The following is a 13,947-nucleotide window of genomic DNA, read 5'->3' on the forward strand; positions in this document are numbered from 1 at the left end:
GAGCCTTCCCACTGAATGGTGTCCGGCGAGGACCCGCGCTCTGCCACGCTGTGGCCAACTCAGGGAGCTCAGCTGGGCCGAGGTGTCACAGCCAGCAGGGACACAGGATGTGGCAGGCCTCAGGGGCTGCTGGGGCAGGGACAGACAGCCATGGGGACAGAGACCCAGGCTGGGAAAGGGGGCTCCAGGTCTCCTGTGATGCCAGGACACACGAGTGGAGAACAGGATAAGGCATGGAGGACAGGGTCCTGGGAATGGGCCAGAGGTCGGCTCCCGAGAACGGTGGTCAGGGCACCCTTCTGCCAGGCTGCATTCCTGTCTCATCCCTGGCCAGCAACGTTATTCCCACATTTTAGACCGAGAATGAGGCTGCAGCAGCACCTGGTTGCCCAGCCTGCAGGCCCACCCCACAAGGCTGTCCAGTGGCGAGGGGCCTCCACCATCATGGACATCTGGTCACACAAGCCTGTGACTTCTACAGCCACAGCGTTAATAAGCGAGGTAGATGGTGGGAGGAGGGGTCAGGGAGTGCACACTATGGGGGCTTAGTGGAGCACCCTGGAGTTTCAGGAATCCAGCAATTTGCGGTTGCCCCCCACAAGGGCATGCCTCGCTCACATGCCTGTGCACACACACACACACGTGCACACCACCAGTGGGAAGCTGGGCCTCTGCAGAGTGGAGCATGTGCTGGCCCTGCTCTGGCAGCAGGCACGCAGTCTTATTAGTGCTACAAATCAGACATCACACCATTTGGGGCTGACATGGTTTTTATAGGAATTGTTTAGGACCCTGGCTGCCAGTGAAGTTGCAGGGAGAACCTGGTAAGGAACATTCAGCTGTTTGGGACTGGAATTCCAAACACTTCTGTGAAGTGAGCCATGGAAGGCCAGCACCTTGTTCTGCTTAAGGGGCGGCATTGCCCTGCTCTGGCCTGCCTCAGAGGCTTCTGGGAGGCACCACCCCCACTGGAGGGAAGGGGGCCTGCAGCTGCGGGGTGCAGGGTGAGGGGCATGAGCTCAGGGTCTGTGGGGTGCTGGCCCCCCCGCCTGAAGCACCCCCCAACCCCGGAGCACTTTCAAGCTCAAACTTGTGCAGTCAGTGGACACACGCCTGCAGGCTGGGCTCCCCGATGCTGGTCACCCAGTGTCTGTGGCCGGTCCACCCCACAGCCACGGCAGCCGGGTCGGAGGGCAGGAGGTGGACAGCCAGGGCCCTCCTGTGCGCGCATAGGCGAGGGGCTCGGAGCACAGGACACCCTGCTTCAGGTTTGCGGACACTGTGCCGCCTGTGCCGAGGGTGTTCGAGCCTCATCACTACCCACACAACCACACCTCCCCTCAAATGGGAGTGCGGGCCATCCTTTCCCTGCCAGTGTTAGGGCCCAGGAGGGCCAGCCCAGGACCCACATAAGGTTGGGGGACAGAATTACCCTCCCGGACACAGGCCAGCAGGACTGAAGGGGCAAGCATTCAGGGGAGCTGCTCAGAGAGCAAAGGGGTGCCCTAAACCCGGGCTTTTTGGGGGGTGCTCTCAGAGGAGCCCAGGTCGCTGTGCAAAGGTGTGCTCTGCTGCGGGCTCCGAGCCCGTGTGGGAAGAAGAGGAGTGTCCCTGGGGCAGTTCCTCTAGGAGCCACCAGCCAACCACCTTCCAGCCTCAAGCTTCCCCAGGAAGTGAAGGTGGCGCAGCCCTGCCTCCGACCTGCAGAGCCATCCCTGCAGGACACAGGCCCCCGGGGACCCCCCTCTCTCGACTCCCTCTGGAGTCCGTGCAGAAGGAAGGGCCTGTGGCGTGCGTTCTGAGAATCTCCGTCTCTGTCCCTCAGTGAGGGGTTGGGACAGACTCCGGAATGAATGGCGAAGTGGCCTGCTGTCTTGGAGAGTGAGGGACAGCAGGGCTGAAAATTTGTGCTGGGAGCATCTGCTGGGGGCTCCACAGATGCCGTGCGAGCCGCAGAGAGGGAGACAATCTGGCCTTTTTGGGGAACCCCCAGGGCCCCAACTGTGAAAAGGCAAAACCAGGATCCACCCAGCAAAGCTGGACCCAGGCAGGGAGCGGAGGCGTGCGGGGGAGGCCTGCTTTTCCTTCCCCGCCCACCACCCACAGCCCGGCCTGTGTGAGCTGGGAAGCAGGCCACCTTTCTTCCCTCCTCCTGGAGTCAGCGCTACAGCGTCTACCCGAGGAGGCTGCGGCCAATCAAAGCCAGATGTGGGAACAACACAAAAATGCTGATTATTTTGACTAGGAAAGGCCCCAATTACAAAGAAATAATGACGTGATTTGGGGGATTGGTGCTGGGTATGATCTCAGTGGGGAAGGAGTAAACGCAGATGCACCCTGTGCGCTGTGTGGGGAGTGGCCCTGGGGTCCCTGAGGGCACCTACTGGCCCAGCCCTGTGGGGTGCAGCCCCGACAGGCTGAGCTGGGTGGAAACCTCGGGAGAGGATGGTGGTAAGAGACCCAGCCCCTTCGAGGCCTTTTCCCTTTGCCCCAGAAGCCACTGGGTCCTGGGGGCCGGGGAAGGCTGACAGGCCCTCAGGTGGAACGTGGAGGCACCAGTCTGCCCTGCAGTCCTAGCGCAGCACGAGGCGCAAACACGGGAGGGGGGCCTCCTTTGCCCTGAAGGGACATACGGGTCCAGGCAACTACAAAGGCATGAAGGCGCCCACATGCACAGGGACTTGGGGACCGCCCGAGGCGCCGACTGTGTGGGGAACGCTCACGGGTATCAAGCCACCAAACCTGGCAAGCAAGCACTGAGAGCTGAGTGTCCCTAGGGAGGGCGGGCATGTGGCCTTCTGGGAAGGTTCCCAGGGCTGCAAAGCCTCTCCCCTGCCTGCCTCACTCAAGTGGACACTCTTGCCCCCACCGGCCGAGGCGGAGCTCCCAGCACCATCCAGGTTTCAGAGGCTGGACAGTCTCTCTGCAGCCTGCGGAGCCTGTTAGGGACTGAAAGATGTCTTTCTGCGTGGCGAGGCTGCCCCAGCCTCACAGGAAACACCACAGGCCAAAGGCGAGGTCTTCCCAGAGCAACTAAAAAACACGGCCCTGGAGGTGGGGGCAAGGGATGAAGAGATACAGAAAACGAGGTCTGTACCCCCAGTGGGGCATTACCCAGCCTCCAGGCTAGCCCTGATAGCGACAGCATGCATGGGCCCAGAGGCCACCAGCCCAGCTCACAGACACAAAGCAGGCTCAGGGGTGGCAGGGGCCGGGGTGGCGCCGGGAGCCCTGCAGCAGACACAGGGTCACAGGGTGCCGTTTTCAAATCAGTCAGTGATACACACACAACTGGGAATGTACTAAAGGGCATCACGTGACACTCAATAGGTGGATTGCTGGGCATGTGACTGTCTCGATGAAGTTGTTTGAAAGCAGAGGCACAGCCCACCACCCACACTTCCTGCCCTGTGAGGTGCCAGGGTCAGACATGGCAGCCTCCAGCCTCTGTGGAAACACCTGGCGCTGGCCACTGAGCAGCTCATGACACCTGCCTGCACCCCACCCACACCTCATCCAGCTTCCAAGCTCCAAACAGGACAGTGGGGCCTCCCCTCTACCAGCTCAGAACGGCTGTGCCCCTGGGCCTGCACCCTGGCTGGGCACACAGGGGCCAGAAAACAGGGAGCCCGTGGTGGGTGGATGCAGGGCTGCAGACGCTGCGTGGGCTCCTTGGCAGACCCGCCCCAGCTCCTGGGCGGGCACCTGCACCCAGGTATGGAAGCGATGCCTTTGGAGTGGGCACAACGAGATGTAGCTCCAAGGAGGGCTTGAGGAGGAAACCCCGATGCCCACAGGCAACACAGGCCAGAGGGTTTTAGCTCCAACCCATGCCGTGGTTGGGTGGGCCTCACCTGGGGCTGCTGGGGGGTCTGGGATGTGTCCCTGTGGACCCCAGAGCCGGCCTGCTGCAGCTGTAACTCATCAGCACAGACGCAGCCCAGCGCAGGCCCTGGCCCTCAGCCCCCTCCACGCAGGCCTCTGCCTGCGGTAACCTGCAGCTACTGGGTCTTGCTTCCCTCCTGCAAAGGAGATGGACTCCCCCTGCCTGGTGACAAATGAACACCCCAGAAGGCAAGGGGCAAATGGAGGCAGTGCCATGGGCTCTCTTCCCTGGCCCATTCACTCCCCCAGGAGCTGGCCTGGGTGCCCCTGGGGGGGATGTCCAGCGATGGGGGAACCACGTGGTTCCCTCTGCACAGGTCGTATGGAGGTCTTGCCCAGGCATTCATGGGCTAGGGGCCCCAGCAGATTTTCCTCTGGTCCCATGCGTGGGGGAACTTGGGGGTAAGGCTGCCGGGGCTGAGGTCTGGATCCCCACCTCCTAGCTGACTTGTGCAAGAGGCAAAACTGAGTCATGGGTAAGCCACCGGGCAGCCCGTCTGAGGGCAGAGGTGGATCTCCCAAGACTCTGGTCCTCTACCTCCCCAGTGCAAGCCAGGAGGCCTCCGGGAGGGGAGGGGTCCCCTCCTCCCCGTCCTGTGCCTGGGGCTGAGGTGGAGCTGCCCCAGCTGAAGGCCCGCTTCCCAGAACCCTGAGCAAACCGCACGCCTGTCCCTACACTTTCCCCTCCAGGCCAACTCCCAAGGGGCAGGTACCTGGGAAAGGGGCTCTGCAGCCTCGGCCCAGCCCACCTGCTGCAGGAACAGGACAGCAGAGCGGTGGGAGGGACTGGGGCTTGTGGGGTGGCGGGTTCCGGAAATGCAGAGGATGGAGGATGGGATTCCTCTCCAGGCCTTGAGCCGGGGTCCTCAGGGCCGCGTGGTCCCAGGAATTCTTTCTCTAAGGAAAATACCATTGACTCCTGTCTCCTTCCAGACCCTTCTCGTCACTTTAAATCAGCACTGCAGGGAGCAGTTTGCCCTGACCTTCACCGTCCAGGCGGAGGGGAGCTATGAGGCCCCGGGCCCCTGTTCAGGGTCCCTTGGGGTGGAGGGGTGGCCGAGCCAGCTCCCCACTTCGGCCACCCCCTGCAAGGCCCCTGGCGGAGGAAGAGCCAGAGCCCTCACCTAGACCAGAGCAGAGCAGCTCTGGGGTTCCCACGTGGTTCTGCGTCCCAGACGCCCGAGAGGACCGCGGTCCCTGAGGCCCAGCGGCATCTGCACACCTCGGGGTGTCATGGCCCATTCTCCTGAGTTTTCCAACCACGCGTCCTGGCCTGCTCCCCAAACCCACCTCAGCATCAGGCCTACACACACGTGCGCTCAGATGGTGCAGCTACCGCGCGCGGCCTCCTTGAGTTGCCATGTGCCAGCATCGCCGTGTGCGCAGTGGGGCTCGTGGGCTGGGCTCGATCCCTGAGGACCTGGGCAGCAGAGGCCTCGGGCACCAGGCACAGGGCCACCTCACAGCCCTCTGCTGCGGGTCCTGCGCCTTCTCTCTGGACGCCCACCCTGGGCCCACCTCTCTGCCTGTGCAGCCCGCATACCTCTGCCCCCCGCAGCTGCCTCCCCTCCCCACTCAATACCCACCAGTCCCGCAAACCGGACCCTCGGCCTGGAACACGTGCTCGCACTAACAACCTGCTCACGGGGCTCCCAGCCTCGCCTGAGGTCCTCGGGACCAGAGCTGTATATGCGGTCGCGTCAGCCCGACAGGCTACCTGGGGCCCGCCGTGTGCAGGGCCCACGGGGGCTTCTGCGCAGAGCAGGCTGCACCCCAACACCAGCAGAGAGGGCCTGGCCCTGCTGCTGGGGAGCAGGACAGAGACAGAGCCTGGCACTTCTCCACACGCAGGGCTTTTATTGGGGTCAGGGCCACACCCACACGGGCTGTCACAGGCCGAACCAGTCGGGGACGCCACCACGCCGGGGGTCCTGGCTCTGCCTCTGCTGCAGGTCCCAGAGGCTGTTGTCAACAGAGCCGCCTTCAGGGCTCGGCTTCTTATCAGGAAACAGGTCTGGGAATGTGAAGGTCTGTCCATGCGCCTGCAGGGGAAAGACACGCGCTCCAGCTGGTCTGCAGCTCTGACGTGCAGGGGCTGCCTGGAGCAGGCTGGCCTCTGGGAGGAGGGAAGGCAGAAGGTGCGTGACAGACCCATGTGCACAGGACAGACATGGCCAACGTCAGGAGAGATATCCCTGCCTGGAAAACACGCATCCCAGTGGCCGCGGCCTGGCCTTTAGCCACAGGAAGCCATTACTCTGGACAAAGCCCCCTTTCACTGACGTCACCTCTCTGGAGGTGTCTGCTCTGCAGCAGCGGGAGCCCCAGCAAAGCACCCATTCACTGTGGGTGGGGGGGGGTGGCAGCCTGGTCAGACTGGGGGCGGCACCAGGCAGAGGAGAGCCTCTGGTGCCATGCCAAAGTGCTCCCTGTCCAAAACACCCAAGGCCTTCACCCACATTAAAGACTCCCTCTCCCCTGGCTCAGAGCTTGGCAAAGAAAGCTGAGCAATGGACACAGAATCGTACACACACAGCGGTCTGTGAATCAAGGCCCACTTTGCAAATCAACTGGTTTTACGTCTTTCACTAAACACTCAGAATGTGTCCATGTTGGCCAAGTCCCAGCTCAGACCCCCAAGCACTGGGCTAGGGCACCAGCCTGGCCCCCCGTCAGTGTGGAGGAGGGAGACGTTCACGCCCCGGGGACCGAAGCAACTCTGAGGTGCCATTTCAATTTGCCATATATCACAGAACAGCTCTGAGGACAAGGGTGGGAACAAGGCACCCAGACCGCTCCCAGGGCAGCACCCTCCATGCCAGATGGTTCAAGGCGGCTGAAGGACCATGTCCGCATCTGGAAAATTCTAGTAAGTGAAACCAAGGAAGTGTGCCTTGTTCTGGCAGACCCATTTTGTAAAGGAATTTGGATTTGGGCAGGCAGGCGGCTGAGTATGATCCAAAACTGCCCCCGTACTCCATCCGGGGAATTCTGACTGTGGGGCGAGCAGCAAAGGCCAGAGCCACGCGGCAGCGGCTGCATCCAGCCCGCAGGGGGGCCGGCTCACACCTCTCAAAACCTCCTTCCTTTGTGAAAACAGCAAAGGGCGACAGTTCCCACGCAGCACTGACTACCCAGACCCGGAGTTTATGTTTGATACACCAAGGTGGTCCTGCTACTTTTCTGAGGCGGGAAAACCCAAGATATAAAGGTATATTTATATCTTTTAAGGTATAAATACAAAGTCTCCAATCGCCTGAGAAAAAACAGAGGACCGGGTGAGAGATATCCTGCAGTTCTTACGAGACAACAGCCATCTGTGTTGTGACCATGGCTTCTGAGGGTTCACTTCCTAGAGAAATTCACTTGTACCTTCAAAGTAAAGCCTCAACCCTCCCAAGGAGGACAGAGCGAGATCAGCAGAAAAGAACAGGAAGAACAGAAAGGTCATCGTGGGAAGTGGCATGGTCCTAGGAGCCCCGGGCCCTCACCTGCACCCTGATGCGCTCCTGCCCGGCCCTCAGTAGCAGCCACACTCTCCCCTGGGCAGGCCGTGTACACAGCAGCCTTCTGTGTGCAGGTCGATGCCCTTTGGGGTGTGTGGGTGCTGAGGCAGTCACTAGAGCTTGGGATGCAGGACAGCCAGGACACGCACGTGGGGCATTAGCTCTGCTGCCAGCAGCCCTGGGGCTGGCCCAGAGGGACACCTGGGACGGGATGGGACCCCTGCGGTAGGGCAGGGCGGGCAGAGGTCCGCTGGAGCCAGGACTGGGGGGACCACTGCACATTGAAGGTCTGAGGGCAGGAACCGGGCCCGGCAGGGCCCTGCTGGTGGCTGTGCTGCCCCGGCTCCCACGGGCCCCACAGAGGAAGAAGGGTGAGCGGGCGGCTGAGCCTGAGTGCCACCCAGCTTAGTCTCCATGCCGAGGTGGGGCCCAGGGACCGTGTGGGAGCTCGACGGACTCCATGTCACTGGTGACCGCAGCTTGCCTGCTGGAGGGACTCGGGGCAAATGCCAACATGTGAGACACCAGCCGCATGCCATGGCAAAGACAGACGGCCTGATTTAAGAGGGCACGGGCACCTTTATAAGGCCAATCGCTCTCTCCACCTGCATTGGCCAATTTCATGCACAGCAAGTATCAGGCCAAATAATGACGGGGCACCTATTTAGAACAACTGTGACTGTTTTTCAGAAAAGCTGCCACACTAACTTGACCTTATAATAAACCACCTCCCAACATCCCAAATGAGTCTGAGGTCCAGGGTGTGTCCATGGGAGCAGTACTGCCATCTAGTGGCTGCGGCCAGAGGCCACCGCCGGGCCCCCCAGGCAGGTGGTTTACCTGACACTGAGGACTGGAGTCCCCCACAGCGGTCTAGGGGCGGGGCAGTCAACGGACCTAACGGAGGGGCCTCGGCCAGGGCTCCAGGGTGCAGCAAGCTGGCTGCCAGCACCTTTTACCCTCGGCACAAACTGGCTCCTAGCCCAGGACCTGTCCAAGGACAGGCTCCCCAGAGACAGGCGGCCTGCGGCCCCTGGCTGGGTCTGGTTTCTGTCTGTGCCCACGCCCCTGGCCTGGTTGGGCCTGTCTGTGCCCAATGCATGATCAGAGCAAAAGCCTGATAAGTTCCAGTGCACCTGTGCCTGCCCCTCCAATGGGCCAACCTGTGGATCAGAACCAGGCGCAGGCGGAGCTGCGCCACAGGCCTGGAGATCTGCCTCCCAAAGACCCCCAGCCCCTGAGCAGCAGCTGCTGCACAATCATGCATCCCCCAAACCAAGGTCACGGTCGTGAAAAGTCACGCCCAGGACTCGGGGCTCTGTGCCGCGGCGCCCTCACCAGCTGCACATAGGCCACCTTCTGATCCGGCTTCTTCACCCTGACGTTTCTGTGATCCCGCTTCCTGTTGGAACCTGAAGGGAACAGGGAGGGGACCAGATAGAACTTTACTCCCAGCACGAAACTTCCAGTCCAGCTAATCTGGACCCGCTTTCTAGAAAGAGGCACACAGAGAGGAATCGGCTGGTCTCCTACAGATCACAGCATGTCAGACACCAGCGAGCTGTTTACAGACCAGCTTATGGGGGCAAGCACACTCCTGGGGATCTCTGCTCCATTAAAAACCCAGGTATGTCTAAAATGGTTCAAGAATACAGCTTCTCCTGTTTGTGAGCACAGTAACTCGCTGGCTGTCTGCACCTCAGACTGGAGGTCACCAGGTTTACAGCATCGGGGACAGGAGGAGTTAAGGTGGCAAGGACTCTGTGTCACTGCCCCAGCTTCCGGGGAGGATGGGGCTGCAGCCTGGGGCTAGCCCACCTGAGCTGCAGCCGTGTTCTGCTCCATAAGATGTAGGACCCTGGGAAGCCACCTCAGCCCCCACGCCTTGGTTTCCTCCCATGTCAAGCACAGACCCCACAGGGTGGCTGGGGAGGGCATGGGCCACGTGAGCTGTGGAGACAGCCCTCCTGCAGCAGTGCAGCAGCCGCCCCGGGCACGCACCGTGCTGCACCCTCGTCCGCACGGCAGCCACAGGCACGTTGTAAATGCGCTCCAGGTAGTTCCGCAGGTCCACTCTGGTCATCCTGGGGTGGTGGACAGACAGGGTTGAACCAGGTTACCATAAATGCTGCCTGCCTGCTCACGAGAGCCAATGGAGGGCAGCCCCGGGGGTGGGGCGCACAGCCTCCCTGTGGCAGGGAGAAGCCCGCTCAGCCCAGTGGGTTGTGCCCCGAGGGGCAGCCGCTGGTGCTCAGCCAGGCTCTCCCCTCCTGCATGCATGGGGTGGGGGGTGACCAGGGACTCAGTGAGCTGCAGCCACCCTGCTTCGGGGCACCACTCACCAGGGGTCAAGCCCCAAGGCCTGAGGGAAGTGACAGCCGGCAGTACCCAAGGCTGCCAGAGCCCAGCCGCCATGGCTGGTCCCATCCAGGTGCTGCCCACGATGAGGTCCCTTCCAAGAGCACACAGCGGAGGTGTCGTCAGGCTAGGACCCATGACTTTTCCACCCCAAATGCCACTAGAAACTCGGGCCCTGGACCTCTCCTGTCCCCTTAAGGCTGACAGCAGACCCTCAGCTGGCACAGAAGCTCAAGCCACGCCTGGAGCCTATGGCCTAGGACAGTCACATCCTGACTTCGGAGTAGCACCCTGCAGTCTGAGTGATGGGGAGGCTGTGACCCTCAGTGACCAGTCCTCTGAGAAGGGACCTCAAGGAGGGTCTGACAGCTGTGGTGAGCAGCGCTGGGACTCATGGCCTAACCTCCCGAGGGAGGATCAGCACACTGGGTGTTCCCCCAGCTTCCCAGATGGAGGCACAGGGAGGTGGCAAGCCCAGCCCCACTGCAGGCTCTGCAAACGCCAGGCCCTTGCCAGTGTTTGCAAAGCCATGAGCCACACACATAAGCTGACCCGTGACACTGCAGGTGCCACAAGCCCCCCGGGGGCACCCGCGCCCGTATTGTTCAGGGCTTACTCCATGGGGATCCGGAACTGCACGGTGTCCTCGGGCTGGGCCGTTCCGGGCCGCACCAGCTGAATGAAGAAGTTGGTGCGGAAGACGCGGAGCTGGGGATTGCCCAGCTGGTAGAGGGGGTACCTGGGAGAGAGATCTGTGTTTACGACAAACACGAAGCAAAGGGGCGGCTCTCCACAGCCCACTGTCCTGAGGCCCCAAGGCCTCCTTCGCCAAGTCTGCCCAGTGTGGGCTCCCAGCTTGAGACCAACTCAGTGGGTGGGGCTGTTGACCCTCGGGGCTGGTGTTTGGAAAGGGCCAAGGAGTGACTCGAGAGAGGCCGGCAGAGCGCATGCCCACCCTTGCCCCCACCAAAACAGGCTGGCAGCAAGGCTGAGACATGTGTTGTTCAAAGTGACAGTTCCCCCAGCCCGTGACCACTGCCTGGCTGTCACCTGCCACAGAAGCGGGCCCCACATGGGGCAGGCCCGTGGATAGCATGTATCACTTCCACTCCATGAGATGGGATCTGGCCTCTGACAGCAGCTCAGCCCCACCACGGGGGCGGGGGTCTCTTGCACACTCTCCTCGAGACAGGAATGAACAGAGGGTAAGGGTTTGCAGTTCACCAGCCATGAGCTGATGTCACCACTCTGCCCACCCTGAACACCCCCAAAGTAAGCAAGGCCATTGGAAAGGTGCGGGCTGCCACTGCCAAAGGGCCTGGGCGCAGGGACTACACGGCTTCGGGGCTAGGGAGGCAAGAGGGCCTGCAGTCTCCAAGGGCTGTGAGGGGCGGGTGGTGGAGGGTGGGCACGGGGGCACAGGCCATGGCGGCTCACCCGCACCCTGGGGCCACTCTGCAGCACATGGGGCCCCGATCTTGGGGAGCACCCAGTGAAATTCCAGGCTGGCTCTCAGCCTCACAAGCCTGGGGAGGAAGAAGAGCTGGGGTGGCCGGGGCAGGAGTTGCTGGGGCTCTCTGAGGGCAGGGTTCAGGCCGCAGCATCCTCAGCACCTTCCACCCGGGTGTCACCAAGTCCGCACCTGCAGTGTTCTTTGGGGGGTGGACACCGGCCACAGGCCAGAAAGGAACGGTAGGTTCTAAAGCTGCCTCCCAGGACCCCGACGGAACAGCTGCCTGCCTCAGTTTACCTTCCATGGGAGTTCAGGCCCACAGCTCACCAAGGGACTCGCTTATTTCCCCTGGTGGCATTGCAGGGGACAGAGTCAGGCCACAGTGGAGAGGGGAGAGCCCTGGCTGGGCCCTCCACCTACCAAACCCAGGTGTGAGCCCTGACGGGTGGGCCTGTTGGAGGAGCGGTGTGCAGAGAGGCCCCGTGTGTGGGTCGGAGGTGACAGGCCCCAGCCTGGCAGGGTCCAAGTCTCCCATCCCCCCAGAGCCCCCCACGCTGAACGTCAGGCCAGCCCCCAGGGCCTGCTGGGGCCCAGGATCTGCCAGGTGCGCAAAAAACTGCGCTGACGATCCCCGTCCTCCTGGGTTCCAGAACCAGAACACGGCCTTCCTGCGCCGCCTCACAGCTCCCGCGGGTCCCGGGCACCTCCACCTAACACCGCAAGGAACTACCTCCCTGCGGCCCCGAGGGTGACTCACTGCGACCTCACCCTGTCCCTCACCTCCAACCGCATCCCACCCATACCCAAGTCCTGTCCGCCTGTGGGTAAAATTGTAGTATTTCAGGAATATCTCGCCTGGCTTTAGTACATCTGCATATCAACAGGCGCTCAAGGGTGGAGAGAAGTAAGGCTTTAGTGCATTTGCATCATTCCTCAGGGGTGGAAGTTCTTCCCCATATCGGTGGGTAATGACCTGGGCAAGGAGGGCTTATCTGTACCTGAGAGGGGAGGAGGGGAGGGCCGGTTTTGCTGCTGCTGCTGGAGCAGGAGGGAGAGGTGGGCCTGCCTGCAGTTTGTAAGGAATAAATGGTTTTAAACTTTATTTCTCCCTTTGACTGATTTCGGTTTTTAGAGGTATTTTGCCCCGGGACTTCGTCTTCCCGGACTTACACCGCCCTTCTCCGGGCCTCCCTGGAGCGCACGGACCCACCTCCAAGCGCACCGCCTGCTCCTTTCCCAGCCCCGGGGTGCTCGCAACTTGGCGCCAGCGTCGCCGAGGTTCGTGGCCCCGGGGCCTCCCGAACCCGCTGGACAAAGCGGCGCGCCCGCCAAGCCCAACCGCACTGCGCCGGCGGCCCCTCTGCACCTGCACAGGTGCACGGACCGCACGGGGGCTTCCCGCTCGCGCTGTGGCTGAACCGGCCGGCCGGGCCCATTCGGGGGCGCTGGCGGCGAGTGCAGGGAGTCCCCGCCGCCCGCCACCCCGACCCGGACCGGCCACGCTCCCACCCCCGCCCCCACCCGGGCCGCGCTGGACCCGTCGCCCACGCCCCCTCCAACCGCCCCCCCAGCCCCATCCCGGCTTACAACACGTTTCGCGCCATCGCAGCTTCCGGGTCGCGGCCGGAAGGAGGGCTGCGCACGGCGAGCGCGTACCCGCCACAGCGACCCCTGGCGTCAGGAAGGGCGTGGGCACGCGCCCAGCCCCGCCGTCCCTGCTCTGCACAACGCACCCACCCCTCACACCTGGCCCCTTCCCCGGCCCACGGTGCCTCGCGCGTCTGAGCCGCACCCAGACCCATGCACCTGACTCGCGACGGGTCCACAGCCCAGTCTCGACCTCTGAACCCCAAATGACTGGAGCCCGAGCCTCACTCCCTGTCCTGCACCCCTGCAAGTACCCACAGCCCATAAGCCCACTATGCCCCTGGGGTCCCCTAAACCCCCAGACCCACTGACGCCCTGCCCCTCACGTCCCACCCATGCCCCGCAGCACCTCGGCGGGCATGTCTCCCCCACATCCTTCCCTGAATCCAGCACACCCTCCCCTCAGCCATCCCTGGGGCTGAGCCCCAGACGCCCCAACATGCCCTCACCAGGTGCCCACGGGTGTAGGTCACAGCGGCCACAGACCACCACCCGTCTGGGAGAGCGGGAAGGCCTGGTGGGCCTGTCTCTGGTCTAAGGCTCCTCTCTCCACCTGGTCTGAGGTGTTTCCTCCCTCTCCTGGTCTGGAACCCCAAGGCCCCCCACCCCCGGCCCTTCTGGCCAGCCTGGCTGGGGTCCCTGTCCTGGGTCACTCTCCCCATCCCCTGGGACTCCTCTCGGGCACCCCCAGCCATGCCTCCCCTGTGCAGCCCCTGGCCTCCCTTGTCCTCTCCACCTGCCCCCTTCCAGCCCCACCCAGGCCACCACTCAGGGGACCCCCTCTACAGGACAGGATCTAGGTCCCCCTGCCTGTGGGGAGGGGAGGGCTCAGGCCCGTCCCCTCCTAGGTCTCCTCTGCTCGCTGGGTCCCAGAGCAGAGAGGGCATTGAAGGCACGGGCAAGTGAGCTGTGAGGACAAAGGGACCCCCGGGAAGCAGGGCAAGGTGGGGAGCAGGCCTGTGGGGGGATGGGGCCTTGGAGAGGGTGCCAGGGGCTGGGCCACAGGGAGGGTGCTGGCGTGTGCTCCATGATGGGAATGATGTAAGTGGGTTTAGTGGGGTGAAGGTGGGCCCTGTCCAGGTTAGCTGCACCTGCAGG

At 62.7% G+C, this 13,947-nt stretch overlaps 1 protein-coding gene across 4 annotated transcripts; it reads right to left on the reverse strand.

The window, feature by feature from the left end:
- Positions 1–5,722: 5,722 nt before the first annotated feature.
- Positions 5,723–12,929, reverse strand: MRPL23 (mitochondrial ribosomal protein L23). 4 transcript variants are annotated; one of them, XM_036875846.2, is made up of 5 exons: positions 12,790–12,929; positions 10,366–10,488; positions 9,393–9,475; positions 8,730–8,803; positions 5,723–5,927 (listed from the first exon to the last, which is right to left on the reverse strand). In XM_036875846.2, exons 1-5 carry the CDS (start codon positions 12,804–12,806, stop codon positions 5,775–5,777), a joined length of 450 nt encoding a protein of 149 aa, XP_036731741.1. In that variant the 5' UTR covers positions 12,807–12,929; the 3' UTR covers positions 5,723–5,774. The 4 variants fall into 4 exon arrangements, with proteins under 4 accessions (XP_036731741.1, XP_057362722.1, XP_057362721.1 ...); XM_057506739.1 differs by lacking the exon at positions 12,790–12,929 and adding an exon at positions 11,272–11,855; XM_057506738.1 differs by lacking the exon at positions 12,790–12,929 and adding an exon at positions 10,800–11,030.
- Between the last annotated feature and the right edge of the window lie 1,018 nt (positions 12,930–13,947).

This window comes from Manis pentadactyla, chromosome 9, assembly GCF_030020395.1.
Source record: "Manis pentadactyla isolate mManPen7 chromosome 9, mManPen7.hap1, whole genome shotgun sequence".
Lineage (NCBI taxonomy): Eukaryota > Metazoa > Chordata > Mammalia > Pholidota > Manidae > Manis > Manis pentadactyla.

Bases quoted from the DNA above. Each gene is read 5' to 3' on its own strand.
- MRPL23 (XM_036875846.2), bottom strand. The intron at 9,476-10,365 runs GTAAGCCCTGAA...CCACCACCCCAG, and splicing joins CAGTTCCGGATCCCCATGGA to GATGACCAGAGTGGACCTGC. The intron at 5,928-8,729 runs GTGAGGGCGCCG...TTTCCCCTGCAG, and splicing joins AGGTGGCCTATGTGCAGCTG to GCGCATGGACAGACCTTCAC.